The 16,122-nt window shown below is 35.8% G+C and overlaps 2 protein-coding genes across 4 annotated transcripts; one reads left to right on the top strand and one right to left on the bottom strand.

Moving 5' to 3' along the window:
- The first annotated feature begins 188 nt into the window (after positions 1–188).
- LOC107044169 (transcription initiation factor TFIID subunit 7) lies at positions 189–7,038 on the top strand. Its single transcript, XM_015265960.2, has 7 exons — positions 189–560; positions 1,434–1,562; positions 3,434–3,514; positions 3,616–3,979; positions 4,699–5,040; positions 5,491–5,660; positions 5,749–7,038. The coding sequence occupies exons 1-7, from the start codon at positions 471–473 to the stop codon at positions 5,770–5,772; spliced, it is 1,200 nt and encodes a 399-aa protein (XP_015121446.1). The 5' UTR covers positions 189–470; the 3' UTR covers positions 5,773–7,038.
- Positions 5,714–15,692, bottom strand: LOC107044168 (ecotropic viral integration site 5 ortholog). 3 transcript variants are annotated; one of them, XM_015265957.2, is made up of 6 exons: positions 15,441–15,692; positions 12,797–13,056; positions 11,732–12,254; positions 8,507–10,027; positions 7,645–7,743; positions 5,714–6,964 (listed from the first exon to the last, which is right to left on the bottom strand). In XM_015265957.2, exons 2-6 carry the CDS (start codon positions 12,970–12,972, stop codon positions 6,815–6,817), a joined length of 2,469 nt encoding a protein of 822 aa, XP_015121443.1. In that variant the 5' UTR covers positions 12,973–13,056; positions 15,441–15,692; the 3' UTR covers positions 5,714–6,814. The 3 variants fall into 3 exon arrangements, with proteins under 3 accessions (XP_015121443.1, XP_015121444.1, XP_015121445.1); XM_015265958.2 differs by having other exon boundaries at positions 12,797–12,975; XM_015265959.2 differs by lacking the exon at positions 5,714–6,964 and adding an exon at positions 6,986–7,438.
- Positions 15,693–16,122: the final 430 nt, after the last annotated feature.

Here is a 16,122-nt window from a genome sequence, read left to right as displayed (position 1 = left end):
GCTTTCAGGGGGCACCATGCCACCCGAGGTGTTTTCGTATTGTTGAACCGAGTTCTGTACGCATGCGCGTGCGCCACACCCCACCGACGCCATGTTTAATTGTGGGGTCTTGCCCCATGAAATCTTCCCTCTTTGTGAACCCCCCCACCCGCGAGTGAGTATAATATTTCTCCGGATTTTCCCCACCTCGGCGACCCCAGGGCGCACGATGATGCGTCATCGTTTACAGTTGTGCCAACTGTTTTCTTTGCTCCGAAATTGCGGTGAGGGGCAACACGAGTGAATATTTATTTGTAAACATCATAACCTGTGGTGTTATTCTTTTTGCGGAAGAAAGTTAGAAAGTTGATTGGGAATTGTGAGTGGAGTTTTTAGCTTCAGTGTTTTAATTGTTTTTTTGGGTCGTGAAGGGCCATCGGGAGGGATTTACTTTGGGGTTTAGTGTTATTGGGGGTTAATTGTTGCTCATAATGCATCGACATGTCAACAATCCCGAGGTTGTCAAGAATCGGGGGGACCAGGTCGAGCTGGAGAGCCAATTTGTCATGCGACTGCCTGTGGTAAATATCCTCGTGGAGTGATAGAAAAAATTATTCTTATTGAGATGTTTCTTTCTTGGAAGGAGTATTGTATACTTGAACCAATTTCAAATTAAGATCTTACGGTGAATATCAATTATTTCTTCTTGAGATACATTTACTTGAATCAAATAAAATAGTCCTTGGCTTCGAGTCACATGTATTCACCACAAAAATGGAAAAGTTCTATTTTTTTAATCTAATATAATCTCCAGGCGAAAAGTTTTCTATATTCATGAATTGATGCAAAAATTTGTACCTAGGAGATGATTACATTGAGGAATAAATTGAATGTTGTTTTCTCGAATGAAGCCGATGTTTAAATTGAGTTTTCCGTACATCACATTGAACGAAATTTGTGATATCCAAGTTTGTGTTGAATTGCCGTAATCTGTGATTCTGTTATTGTAAACTAATGCGATTTTTTTTTAGTCAAGAAATATAAACTTCTTTCAACTCAGCAACATCTTATTACAATCTCAAAGCTTTTTCTGCGTGACAATACTTATCCTGATTCGACATACGAAGTGCTCACTTCAATTATAATTTACTTGGAACAACGTATGATCGTGTTGATTGAGATAACAACGTATTTAGTCATGAGAATAATTTTGATTTTTGAGTAAACCAACGAATTTCTAGAGTTGGCAAACTTTTGGCTTAAAAGAAATCAAATATACTCTCAGTATTGCGACAAGTAAAAGGAACTTCAATTTTTCAGAATGTTTATTTGAAAATTAACAACCAAATGATAGTTTGTTGAAATAAAATTAATAATTCTCTTGATAAAACTAATTTTTGCTGTCATGTGGAGTTTTTTTTATTTTTTTATTCTCTTCGATTTGGTGCCTCCAGGAACCTGCCAAAGTACTCAGAGAACTACTCCAGTCTGGGGCACCTCTCAAGGACAGACTTACGATAAAACTTGAGAATGATATGAGATATGGAGAAGTTAGGATGGATCATTGGCTATTGCATGCAAAGGTAAATCGAGTTGTTTCGATGGTTTAAAAGTTTCAATTATCAACTGACGATTTTCATGAGTTATCGGAGGAATTTATCATGACATGGAATGGAATTATCTGAAGACATTGAATATTCATGAGGAACTGGTCAGAAAAACAGATGTTTTTCTTCGATTTTTTTATATACCAGGGGATTTATATTTGTTTACGTCCAAGAATGGGGGCTATCTCTGTATATTCTAGTGAATGGGAAATTCCATTCATCAATGAGCAATTATTTATGCCATTTTTTCTATATTCAGGATTATTCCTGCGAATAACGTTTTGCAAAAAATTAGTTTTTTCCTGAGTATTTCCTTGTTACAAGTAAATAATGGGAATTATTTCAGCTTGCGTAAACTTTATTATATATAATGAATGAATGTATGTATAAATACACCCATTGGGCCTTAGGGTTTTTTTTCTGTAAAAAAAATACATTCATTCCTCAGAAATGCACGGGGAATGCATGAAATGCATTGTAAATCCCTGTTGTTATAATGGATAAATTATTGCAATGATTAAAATTCATTGGCAAATTTCAAATTTTCAATTTAAATGCAATGTGAATTTACCCTAATTTTTTGTCATTGTTTGTTCAGAATATTTTCGTTTCGTAGGCATAGCAATACTTCTAGTTATAGAAATATTTATAGAAATTTTTTATGAATTTTTTTAATCAATATCAAGACTATTCATGCGAATAACGCTTTGCAAAAAATTAGTTTTTTTCGTATTTCCTTTTTGTAATTAAATAATGGGAATTATTTCAGCTTGCGTAAACATTATTTTTCTGACACCAGCGTATCTGCGCGCTCCGTGCGCTATAAATATCCCCTTTGGGCCTTACGGTTTTTTCTATAAAAACTACATTCATTCCTCATTTGTAACACCAAAGAGATGAATAAAAAAATTAATACATTCATATCCCTGTTGTTGTGATGGGTTAATTATTAAAGTTATTAAAATTCATTGGCAAATTTTAAATTTTCATTTCAAATGGAATGTGATTTACACTAATTTTTTGTTAGTATTTAATCAGGATATTTTCATTTTTTATCATTTGAAATTTCGTAGGCATACTTCTAGCTGTAGAAATACTTAGCTGTCGATATTTATGAGTATACCTATAAAGATTCATAACTATAGGTATATACCTATAATAATACCAATGAATAGAGTTAAATTATAGCCCAATAGATCGATTACAGAAAACGTTACACGGATTTTGAAAAAACAAGATGAACACGACGACATTTTTCACGATTCAGAAAAACTCATTGTGGGTAAACAATTAATTATTAACGAATCCTCCATGAAACCAATCGAAAGTTTCAGTTGATGTATAATTGAATATATTTTCAATTAATTTTTCTCAGTGGGCTCTCCAATTAATCCAGATTTTTTAAATGTTTTTCAACGATTCAAAATAGCGAGTCTTTTCCAGATCTTCAAATGACAAAATAGTTGCAAAATCTTTGGTCACCGAGGATTAAAGTAGAATAAACATAACTTGAATTTTAAAGATTAAAATCTGAAATAAATTCTTAACGTAAGTTTACAAAACTTTCTGGTTGAGTTTGTGGTCAATCAGTAGTCTAGTATTATTAAGAATAATTAATCTAAAAAATAAAAAATAACGCAGAGTTTCATTGGGAGATGAACATTTAAAAAAATATGAAGGGACTTTATTGTGTGCAATGGGTTATTTTGTCGGATTAATATTGTGTCAATGTTAAAGTATGTTCATGAAATAACGACAAAATTCCGTAATTTATCACGTAAATTTCCTACTATAATTTTCAAACAAAAATTCATAACAGATTCTCAATCTCCTATCATCATATTTAGGTTGTTGATCTTCCAACTGTTGTCGAGTCCTTAAAAACAATCGACAACAAGAGTTTCTACAAAACGGCCGACATTTGCCAGGTAAAAATACCCTCGAATAAAAAACACCCTCCCCCTGAATCCATTTTCAATCCCAAAAATAGAAAAAAAGACTGCTTCGATTCATTAAACTCCACTTCCAGATGCTTCTCTGCAAAGAAGAGGACGACCAGATAACAGACGATGAGTCCCCAGTGCGCCAGAAGAAGAAAGACCCAAACAAAGTAGACAGAAAGTTCCTGTGGCCGCACGGTGTTACTCCGCCAGTAAAAAACGTCCGGCGAAGACGTTTCAGAAAAACATTGAAGAAAAAATATGTCGAAGCACCAGAGATTGAGAAGGAAGTCAAGAGACTTCTGAGGGGTGATAACGACGCTGTTAACGTCAAGTGGGAGGTGATTTGTGAGGACGAAGACACTAGTAAACCCAACAAAATATCAAATTCTGGGACTGTCAAGGGGAAACGAGATAATGTTAATGGAAATTCCTCGCAGAGTGTTGATGTTGGTGAGTATTCGACTGTTTTAAAACAGTTAAACACACTTCTAATTATTTTTATAATTATTCTATATTGACTATAATAATAGCAATTAAATTAATAATATAAGTAATCATATAATTTAATTGTAATAGTCCCATAATTGATCCTGGTGAGTGATTAACTATTCTAGAACATTTATGCACACTTCGAACCATTTTATAATCCTTTTATGATGTTTACGCTGATAACGGCAAGGAAATTATCATCATCTCTATCATTTGTACTTTAATTCAATAATTAAATAACAAAATGAGTGATGATGGTGTTAATGATTTTATAATATAATTATCATTTTATCAAATAAAAATATAATGCAATTCTGATTGGGATTCTTCCTGAATCCAGCCACCTGTTTTTTCAAGGTCTGTAAAAATCTGAAACCAATCTGTGTTTTTATACTCATTAAAAGTACTCCTTGTGAATTTTTTCACTTTTTTAAGGCATTCATAGTAACAATCCGTAGATCTGATGAAATTTTGAAAAAAATTAATGTCTGGGCAGGTGACCTCAAAAAAAAAGTTTGGGACTAAAAGTTTAGGTTTTTACCTGAATTTTTCAAATTAATTCATTATTATAGGAAAAAAGCGCATGTGGAGGGTTTAAACTCTCACATTATGGTAAAAATTTCATTTTACAATGAAATGGTGTTAATGTTATTTTTTCCGGATACACTATATTATTATAGCTGAGCATGACATATTCGGCGAGGCTGTCAGTGACAGTGAGGACGACGACGAAGAAGCGAACATCAACGTCATGGAGCTGGACGAGAACAGCAGATTGTCAGCAGACAGCAGAGTCTCTGACTCAAACTCCATGCAAGTGCGATATGGTGAACGCTCAGGACAAGACGCCAACACTACAGAATTAATCACAGAGTTCAGCAAGGATATGTTCCCCTCTGACTCCCAGGATGATCAGGAGAGTCGTGGAACTGTTCAGAAGATCCCAAAGATGGAGGAATTCCATTCGGAGTATATTATTCCTGACAGCTACTCTGAAGGGGGCTCAATGTCGATGACTAAAGGTGAATTCATTCATGACTCAATGCAATAATTCAATTAAATTTTTATTGACACCTATTCAATTTATTTTTTATTCAATTCCATTATTAACTTATTTATTTATTCACTCTTTTCTGGATAGGTGATGTCATTTTCGCAGAGGCATCATGATCATACAAATGCATTTCATTAATCTTTTTTAAATTGTTTTTATAATTTTTTTTCACATTTTTTTGTTTTGGTCTACTGGACGCATTTGCATTATCAGGATCCACCCAGTGAAAATGGAATCATGTATTAAAAAACAGTGAATAAATAAAATTATGAATGTAATGAATGTACTTGAATCAATAAAAAATTAGAATGAGGCATTTTATGAAGAATTTTAAAAGAAATTTTTGATGTAAAAAAAAATTTCAAAACTCCTCCAGAATTATCTGTTCATAATCTTTATGTATTTTAATATGCAACAGATTCAGTGCAGTCACGACTCGAAGAACTGCACAGTGAGCTCCGAGAATTACGTCATCGTCGAGAGCAACAAGAAGCAGAAATTTCAAACATCGAGAATCTCAAGTTACGCCAGAGATTCCAAGAAATTCTCGATAATCTGCTGACGCAAGAGACTCAGAAGATGCAGGAGGTAATTATCGACATTATCAGCGGATCATATAAAATAGCTTCTGGTTAAAAACATTTAATGATTAATCACTTTTATTACTTTCTTCCAGATCCAAGAGTTAGAGATGGAGTGAGTACTATTGACATGAAACGATATCCGTACATTTTTTATTCTGCAATTGTATCCGTCACCCTCCCCCTGAGGACAACGAAGAAGAAAAAAATATATAAAAAAATGGTTGCTGGATTTTTTTGTTTGCTCACTGCCATCTAGTATATTTCATATGGAATTACACACTTCTACAGATCGTGTTCAGTGGTTTCTAATATTGCAGATAATTAATGTCTTCGTTTATTTGGTGTTGATGTACACATGCTCTTATTGAAAACATTAGAAAAAATTATATAAAATTGTTCATTGTAATGTAAGTGCACCAGTTTCGATTCACTATTCACAAATTCCCAGAGTTCTCCCTAATTCAATTGAATGATTTACAAGAAGAAAATAACATTTCCCACAAAATACGAAGTATAAATGTCAGATAATGAAAAAAAGCTGCCAGAAAATTAAAATCCCATGGAAAAATTCAAATGATCTTCAAAACTGGTATCTCCCCATCAGTAATTGCATCCACAACAGGAATTGCACGTGTGCACAATACATCAACTATTACCTTAATAAATAATTCGAACACTACATGAAGAAACAATGATCAACTCCGCAATTTTCCTACGATTGGCCCCTTAAAATAGGATAATCCAACTGTCTTACAGTTATCGTATTATTAAAATAAAAAAAAAATCTGAAAAAAATAATAAAGTCAATAACATCATTTGAAGTAACAATGGACCAACAGTTTGAATGTTTCATCATATGAAAACAATCTAAAACACTATAAATCGTTTATCTGTCTCACAGAAACTGATAATTCATATAAATCCACTATCGTCATTTGCTCAATCGTTATAATACTCCCTATCACTTATTCAATTTTCTTATAAAGAATTCAGTTATTAAAAGCAGAGCATCTAATACTAAAATGCAATAATGCAATACTTTGTATTGTGCCATATACATACGCCTATAAATTTAAGTTAATTAATTTAATAAGTATTTATAGCTCGCATCGATGGTACACCCATTCGTGGATCTATCGATGCAAGCTCTTCGGTATGCTAGAGTCTCGATGAACTTGATGATGTTGAATTCGTCATTTGGTCTTGTAAGCAGATACGTAAATCGTCAATTTCACTCTCAGTGTCGATTGTGAAATTTTTATCACTTGAGCCTGTCCATTGGCGTTTGCTGTTTCTCAATCTCAAGATCTGTATAAAAACATCATAATTAGCTTTGTAAAATCAATGCTTTCAATGATCTGTCACTACATAATGCAATGCAGAATTTTTCTAATGAAATTTACATCGCACTCGTTATTCATATCTTGTAGTTGATTATTTTCCTGCTGATTTCTAGAAACTGGAGAATTCTTTTTGTTATTCTCTGAAATCATGAGACTTGCATGCAAAATTATCATCACATTCACAATTAATGAAAATATCTCAATCATGCAGTCAGCTCCAGACATTTCTTCAGGGCATTCATTGACTATCTCACGACGTTCAAACTCTGATAGCATTTTCATACGATTTCTAACTACCAGCAAGACACTCCCCTTCAGTACATAACACTGATACACGTTTTATTCATTATTCAAAGAAAAACGTACTCGAGAGACTTTTATAAACTTACTCGAGCCATCGCCAAGGCTCTGTCTCAGGGCTGGTTATTGGCGTGGGGAACTATAATAAGGGATTAGTGTGTTAATTGTAATTGTACACTCAACGAATGCGATGTAACAAGTGCTCCCGGAGAAATTTATGTCCACTTTTCGTCTCAACTTCTCGCAATCATCAGTTTGGTATTTTAATTATACGGGAAAACGTTTCATGGTTCTTCTGATAAATGGACAATGATTCGATGAAATCAATTGAGGGAAGTTAATTACCTCAGCTTTTAATTCAGCGACTTTGTCCTGCAAATCTCGCACTCGTTCACTGTCGTCAAGATTATTTCTTAGTTCACCTTCTGCGTACATTTCTTCATTCTGTCAACACAAGAATAATTCATTCAAGGCAATTGCTATAATTACAACAACTGGATTGTTGTTTCCAATAAAAGGGTTCAAGTCGACTTAGCTCTCAGCTGAATTTTCAACAAATATCTCCAAATCTAAAGGAGATAGCGAAATTTTTGTGATGACCTTTTTTGTAGCTTTAAATTCGCTCTACAAAAAAGGTTGCAAAAAAAGTTTTGCTATCTGCCTAACATTCCGAGATATTCAGTGATAAAACTGACCAATGCTCTTCTACTTTTGTAGTCGAACATCAGAGCTTCCATTTCAGCCCCATCTGGCCCTAAGTTTCCGAACATTTTACAATGATTTTATTATTTAAATTTTACAAGTCTGAATTTGTATCTCCATATTGAACCATTAGAAAATATTTTAAGAATCTCAAAAAAAACTAGAAAGTCCACTTTTGGGGGAAAATTGATAAAATAATTGATAAATTGCAATTTTGGTAAATTAAGGCAATTTTTTATGAATAATTTATAAACAATCAATTTTCCATCATAAAAATCATTTGTTCGGCATCGTAACAAATTTATTCATATTCCGAATTTTACCAAAAATCGATTTCATGCCTAAAAAAATAATAATTCTGTGCAAAATATAATTTGAATGACACTGAATTTAATTGACAAATTTGATGATTGAAAATGGCTGAATTAAGAAATTAAACCATTTTAGCGCTTCGCTACTGAATTAAATCTCTACAAAATTTTTCAATATAAAGAATTCCATTTACCTTCAACTGGAGCAAAGAAATCTTCTGCGTCAATTCAGCAACATGCTGTGCATGTTCAGCATCCCTGATTCTCGCCATCATCGCATCATCCTTCATCTTGCTCTCAAGATCCGAGTACTTGTGCACCTGTTCCCTCAATTTGCTAGCCAGCTCCTTCTCCCTGACAAGAGCAGCCTCGACTTCCTCCCTAAGAGCCTTCTCCCCCTCGTCCTGCCTCCTCAGCTGATTAGTGGCCACCTGGACCTGCGTCTCCAGCTCCATCACCTTGAGCCTCAACTCCTTCACCTCACTAAGTACCACCATCTCCCTGACCCTGGTTGACATGAGATCCTCCTCGAGTTTCTGCACTTCATGGCCCCTGTTCTCCCAGAACAACAGCTTCTTGGGAGTTGAGTCTGCTGCAGGAGCTGATTGTGCAGACCTGTGCTCCTGGAGATGTCGTTGCCAGGCGGTGCTCAACTCGCTCACCCTCTGCTTCAAATCCTTCAGGGACAAGTTGGCCTCCGCCTCTCTAAGTTTAACAGCAATGAGCTCTTCCTGGAGATGAGCCACAGAATTATCGGGGGTCGATTCCCTCAAAGTCTTCTTGTCCTGCTCCAGCTCTTGGATTCTCTTCCTCAGTTCCCTGATGGTGGCGTCGTTCTCGGCCTCGTGGAGCCTCACCCTGACCAGTTCCTGCTGGAGGCACTCCACCATCTCCTCTTTTTGGCTCAAAGCCTCTTGTTTAGACATGATCTCGTCGATCGACGATTGCTTGGAAGACATGTTCTCTTCTAGGAGCATTGACAAGGACCTCAACTCCTCGTGAGCCTGCTCAAGCTGATGGGAAGTCTCTAAATGGGAATGTCGAAGAGCTGCCAGTTCCCTCTGCACCACAAACGTCGTCTCCTCCTCCTCCGCCCTGGAGACCTGACCCTTCACCAGACGATCAGCCAACTCTGCAGACTCAGCTTCCAATAATTCCGTTCTCTGACGCAGGAGACGATTCTCAGCTCGAAGACGACGAAGCTCTACCATTTCCTCCTGCTCCTTCATCTTGAGGACTGTGTAGTCCTTCTCCAGTTTCTTCATGCGTTTTGGGTTTATCTTGAGTCTGTAGGCGAGATTAAGAAGGGCCGCAGGGTCCTTCTCAGCTCTGCCAGGGAGTTCCTTCTGGAAGAACTTGAGCATTCCCTCCATATCGAGGCTGAGCAACTCCTCGCGTCCCAGTTCCAGCATCGCTAGGGCCACCTTGAAGATTATCTCCATTCCCTCCATCAGGAAGACGTCGAAGATGCGACAGGCTAGGGGGAGACTCAAGGCAGTGGTGAATAACGTGAGGAACCAGGAGGAGGCGTACATCGAGGTGTGGAAACTCTGAGCAGTGAAGTGAGCGGATAAGTCTGGGTATGTGTCAGCTACCAAGTGTTCCAGCTGATACATGCAGACACCCAGTTCAGCCATGCTGGGTTTGAACATGTCGCGGAGACGGTATTCCTGCATGAGGGCAACGAGAACTGCGAAGGCCTCCTCTTCTGGCATCTGTTGCGTACAGTGTCATTAGTTACTATTCGGTACAATGAGAAGACAAGAGTTTTTTTAGACGTACGTTTTTACTTGCATCAAGAAAACAAAATCTTACGCCGAGAAATTTTATACTTGTCCGAAAGATGAGGGCAATTGGTTGATATCAAGAGAACGAGGTCTCAAGTCAATTCAAGTGGTTTTTGCATTAAAATATTTTAGAATTGAGGCTAAAAACAATCAAATGGACTCATTCAATTTTACTTGGGTTGGTAACTCGCTTTTTTATCATCGAAACATTGTCCGCGTCTCTAGGACAAGTACAAAATTTCTTGAGAAAAGTTTTTTTTTCTTAATGCAAGATATTTTGCTCTTGGAAATTTTCAAGCCACGAGTTTCTTGATGTAGTTAAAGACGTACTTCTCAAAAAACTTTGTTTTTCTTAGTGGAGGGAAGTGGTAATAGTATATTTCGATACGAGTGCGTTAAGGTGGTTTAGGTCAAGCCAAGCGAGGTTAAAATCGTGGTTTATCGGGCACAATGACATAAAATATTGTATGCTACACGGCGATAATCTACTATTGGCTTTGCCACTCCCAAGGGTCGAAGAACACTTTTTCCACGAGTATCAAACCCTATTTTTTATCACAATGTGTGGAAGGTGGGATTTTCAAGATTAAAATTTCACTTTACGCACAAGTGATGACAAATGGTTCAAGTCGATTTTGCCTATTGGCCAGTTTTCAATGAATATCTCGGAATTTCGTAATGACATGTTTTTAGAGCAAATCGAGAGCTGCAAAAAAGATTACCACGAAAATTGCGTTATATTCCTTAGATTTGTAGATATTCCTCAAGAACTCAAGCTGAAGCCTAAGTCGACTTGAACCGTTTTACATAATAAAGATTTCACAAAAAATTGTAATTGTTATTAGAGTTCTGGTAAAAATTCCTGAAAAGCCCATACGCAATTGTCAACAAATTTAATGTCAATGGTAAATGCAATAAAAGAAAAACCCAGTTTCGACATTTGTTTTCAATATCACTTTTTAATCGAGAAATTTTCAACGTAGGAGCTTCGAGATCACAAATCTGTAGTGAATTGGTAAACTAGGATAAGTGCATTTCAACTAAGGACAGTTATCAAGCGATATCTCGTAAATAAAAACAGATATCGAAATTTTTATTAGAACCTTTTTTGTAGAGGGAGATGTGGGCTACAAAAAAGTTTCTGACAAAAATTTCGATATCTGTTTTTATTTACGAGATATCGCTTGATAATTGTCCTCAGTTGAAATGCACTTATCCTAGTTTACCAATTCACTACAGAAATTATAGAAGAGAAATTTAAGAAGGCAGTTTTAATGAGCCTGTCTACCGCGTAAAATGCAGAAGTAACAACTACTCAAATTTTCTAAATTGCCTTTTGCATTAAAAATATTCAATCTATAACAGTGGAACTTTGGAAGAAAAACTTTGAGATGAAAAATTTTAGGGGAGAAATTTAAAAGGCAGCCCTAATATGACGATGATAATGGTTCAGATTTTTTTAATGAATCCATGCATGTTCATGAACACATGAACAGAACAAACCTGGTTTTGAAATTAATTGAGAGAGAACTTTGAGGTAATAAATTCCAGATGGAAATTTCGGAAAACAGTAATGGACCTGTCTACTTCGTAAAATACGAAAGTAATAGTTCCTCAACTATTCCAAGTTACCTGTTGCATTAGTAACAGTCCTACGATGAAGCCTGAGCCTTGGCAGTAACCCACTTCACGATCGTGAAGGCTGTACGCCTTCATGACGTTGAAGAGGCTCTCCTGACCCAATCCATCCTTCTCCTTGAAGAATTCATGCTCGGGATATGTACGTGCTATGTCTCGACGGATTATCCTCTCGCAGGCTGACGTGGCCTTGATGTACTCAGCGAATTGCTTCTTCACTGGGGAATCGTGGGCTCCGCATAGCAGTTGCCAGACGATGCCCCTGAAGTGGTGGGGAATGCCTTGTTTCACGAGCTCCTTGATCAAGTCCTTGTGCTTCTTGGAGTAATTGTCCCAGTCTGCTACGATATGGCCCCATCTCTTCCATACATCCACTTCACCGTCGGTCGGGGTCTCGTGCTTCGAGGGCGAGTCATTATCGCCGTCTCCTGATGACCCGGTGTCTCTCGAGGTTTCGGAATTCTTGCGGCTGTGGGTCTGGAGGGAATTACACGATTTCACATCTTCCTCGATCAGCCTGGAAGTAACATTTCGGGAATGATATTTTGGTGGTTGATTTTTAATATACTGAAGAAAGAAACAGAAAGGAACAATTTATTAAAAATCCAACAGTTTAAACTCAGTAGCGAAGCGGTAAAACGGTTTAAGTCGATTTAGCTCTTAGCTGTGTTTTCGAGGAATATCTCCGAATCTAAGTGAGATATCTAAATTTTTCGTTATGAACTTTGTTGGAGAGCGAATTGAGGGCGATAAAAAATGTCAGAACAAAAATTTTGACATCTTCCTTAGATTTCAAGATATTCATCGCCAATAGTCAAAATCTACTTAAACCATTTTGTCAGATTCAGGTAAAAATTGCGGAACGCTCTGGGAAAATTCCGTTAAATTTCCTACAGCCACATTTCGCTCCGGAATTACGGAAAAGATACGTAATTTTTATTGAATATTGCATTTTCGGACTTTTTGGATCATAATGGGTCGGTATAACACGAAAAATCCAAAACTTAAATTTCAACAATTACAGTGCTTCCATTCGGAAGCAAAAATATGAGACATTACCTGTTAGCCTCTTCCAGCTTCCCTAGTAGAGCCAGCTCGTCGGTGGATATGGTTTTGCTGTGGAATATTCCCTTCCCACGTCGTATACTCGACTCAAACGCCGATATCAATATATCGTTAATGTTTAGTTTACTCGTGAATGGGAGGGACGACGTTGGCAAATGGTATACACTCATCACCTGTGACCCATATCATCGGACAAACAATTCTTTAGTTCAACACCTCGACTTCGCCCTCTCGCTAATTGTTAATTTGTTAATCTGAAATTAAATGCCACTGTCACACATAGTCTAATTATTGCTGGAGCATTCGGATTAGTTATAGATTCAGGAGGCTTATATTGCTTATGCGATAGCGCAAACATTGAAACGAAATTGTTATTTTTTCGATTGATAGACAGAGCTATTTTTTCATGTTGATAACAATTTTAATTTATCAATGAGAGTTAATTATGCGGAAATCAAATAGTCAATATGCAGCGAATTTAAGCGTTAGGCTCAATTTGCATACGGCTTAGAATTTTTTATATCTCTATTATTTCTTCCTCCAGCTTTTGTTTGGCATTAGATTCAGGATTTTTTTCCCATTGCCCTCCATTTTTATTTTTATTTTTATTTTTGGAGTCTTCCAGTAAGTAGTTTTTCTTGATCATCAGAAATATGGATTCCATATGTTCCCCATCAGTCTAAAAAATTACAGAATTTCCTCGGAATGTTATCTTTAAATGATATTTTTCAACACATTAATTCTTCCCAAGCAATTCCTTCTTCTGCATATAGTGAGATTGTTCAAGGATTTATCGGAAATCGCAAACATTTGCAGAAATTTAATTTTGTTCGATTAATAGAGTTGTATCCTTTGTCTTGAAGAAAAAAATTGATCCGTCAACTCAAGTGGATTATTCATCGACAATATGCACCGAATGTAAGCGTAAGCATAAGTTCACGTAGGGCTTGAATTTTTGAATATCTGCATTATTTACGTTTTTATTCAGCCATATTTTTTACGTTTGCCTCTATTTTTATTTTTATGTTTGGAGTCTTTCAGTAAGTGAATTATTAATTTGGTAATAAATCGCACATTGGCACGTGCAGACAAAAAAGTACTTATTTCATTTCGTCAAAACAACTGTAACTAGTTTTTCTTAAACATCAGAAATGTTGATTTCATATGTTGCCTCCTGTATCTTCAAAATTACGACATTCTCCTCGAACGCGAAAGAAATTTTACTGTCGGAAAATGAATAAACATTCTTAAATGATATTTTCCAACACATTAATTCTTCCCAAACATTTTTTTTTAATTACTTAATTTATTCCCAAACATTTCCTTCTTATGAATATAATAAGATTGTTCAAATTCTTGTTAATTTCATTATCTTTGAGCTAATGTACTCGTTCACCTCGAACTAGTTCGGTCCTACGTATTATCTTACAGCGAGTGCACAACTATGGAAAACTGTATTTCTATTGTAAAAGATGGACAATAAAAGACAATAAAGATTGGGGTGGACAGTTTATTTAGTTAAAAGCAAAATAAATTTAATCTAATGAGACTATTCAAGGATTTATCTGAAATCACCACTATTTATTGAAACTCAATTTTTCTTTAATTGATAAACAGAGTTATCCTTTGTGTAGAAAACAAATTTAATCCGTCAATTCAAGGCGATTATTCATAAATAAAATCGACAATATGCACCGGATGTAGGGGTAAGCATAACAAGGAGTTAAATCTTAAAATATCTGCATTATTTAGCCTTTTATTCAGCCATTCGATTCAGTATAGTTTTCATGTCGCCCTCTATTTTCTTTTTTTTTTATCCCCCAAAAGCCCGTGTACAAAAAAGAATTTGCTTATTTCATTTCGTCAAAGCAACTGCAACTAATTATTCATAATCATCACAAATGTCTAAAAAATTACGGACCACGAAATCCGAGTTATATAGAAAAGTCGAATTCTCTTGACTTTTTCTATTGAATATTTTAATAGAGTCCGCCAAAAACTAATACAAAATTCAATAGAATTTTCCAACGAATTCACTAGGTTTTTTTATTAAATTTTTTCATCCATGCGGTCATCGACTTCAGTATATTCCTCCGCATTTCCCTCTATTTTTACCGTCAATAATAATAATTTTTGTGTCGATGTCTGGCTCTAGGCCTCTTCCAGACTCTTTTTATTTTATTTTCATTTTATGAACCGTTCAATAAGTGAATCCTCAATTTTCAAATAAATCCCGAAAGAATCCGTTTAAAAAAAATCAGTTTATTTAATTTCGTTAAAAGCAACTGCAACTCTTTCTTCATAATCACCAGAAATGTTGATTTTGTGTTCCCCCTCTGTCTAAAAAATTACGAAATTCTCCTTAAACACGAAAAAAATCGATTTTTCGGAAAATGGATAAAAATCTTCAAGTAAATGGGTGGAGATATTCCAGGGGAATTAATTTTTAATCAACTGAATGATACGAAACAGGTTAAGGTGAATTTGTTTGCTGGACATAAGTCGTTAATCAGCAACAGGAAATGGAGTTGTGGGTGGACTAATGGTAATATCCGAGTGATTTCACGAACCACTCACTTGTACAATGTGTGGATCGATTTTGACAGCTGTTTTTATTATGGAACGTCAGGTAACTCACCTTCTGCAAGAGGAATGTAGCACGATAACACCAAAACACAATTTTACAACATAATTCTATCCACTGGCGATTATTCCCTCTGCTTCAATGATTTTCTCACTCATGGGGATACGATGTGGCCAGAGGATCAAATAAAAACGCCTAATTCGTCATTGAGAATTGTGTACGTATTCCAACTAATACAGGTGTACAACTTTATTTCCTTTTCGTTAACGAATGCGAAGGTGTACCGTATGTAAGTGCCGAGGTGGGGGGAGGATACCTTTCCAATTGTGGAATTCCGGATGACAACTGCTGCTCACACGCGCAGGATGAGTTTTGACTCATTTTTATGGCAGCAGTGGAGCGCCATTTACTTGGAGAATTGAACAATGGATTGTTGCTTTTTTACGGTTGTTTGTGTGTTTATGGGAAATGTTGAGGTTTTTTGTTTTGATGTAATGTTTTAGTGGTGAAATAGCAAGATGAGGAGCAGGGATGGCCATCAATATTAAATTTCATCAAAATTAAAGGATTTTGCGACTTACATTGATAAAAATTTAAATATTCTCATAAAAATATGAAAATAATAGGGGAGAACGGGGTAAAATGAAACAGTGGGGCGAAAAAAATTTTTTTTTGTTAAATTTTTTTTTTTATCAACTTTTTCTATCTTGGGAGTACTGATGAGAATAATAATTTT

Source organism: Diachasma alloeum, unplaced genomic scaffold, assembly GCF_001412515.2.
Source record: "Diachasma alloeum isolate Michigan unplaced genomic scaffold, Dall2.0 Dall_scaffold_00681, whole genome shotgun sequence".
NCBI classification, from domain to species: domain Eukaryota; kingdom Metazoa; phylum Arthropoda; class Insecta; order Hymenoptera; family Braconidae; genus Diachasma; species Diachasma alloeum.
Note: the sequence above shows the minus strand (reverse complement) of the source record. Positions and strands in the feature narration are given on the sequence as shown.

Coding starts and splice junctions, on each gene's coding strand:
- LOC107044169 (XM_015265960.2), top strand. CDS start 471: ATGCATCGACATGTCAACAATCCCGAGGTTGTCAAGAATCGGGGGGAC. Junction 3,515..3,615: donor AAACGGCCGACATTTGCCAG/GTAAAAATACCC, acceptor CTCCACTTCCAG/ATGCTTCTCTGCAAAGAAGA. Junction 5,041..5,490: donor CTCAATGTCGATGACTAAAG/GTGAATTCATTC, acceptor AATATGCAACAG/ATTCAGTGCAGTCACGACTC.
- LOC107044168 (XM_015265957.2), bottom strand. CDS start 12,972: ATGAGTGTATACCATTTGCCAACGTCGTCCCTCCCATTCACGAGTAAA. Junction 12,255..12,796: donor AAGCTGGAAGAGGCTAACAG/GTAATGTCTCAT, acceptor TGTTACTTCCAG/GCTGATCGAGGAAGATGTGA. Junction 6,965..7,644: donor TCGCTGAATTAAAAGCTGAG/GTAATTAACTTC, acceptor GTTTTTATACAG/ATCTTGAGATTGAGAAACAG.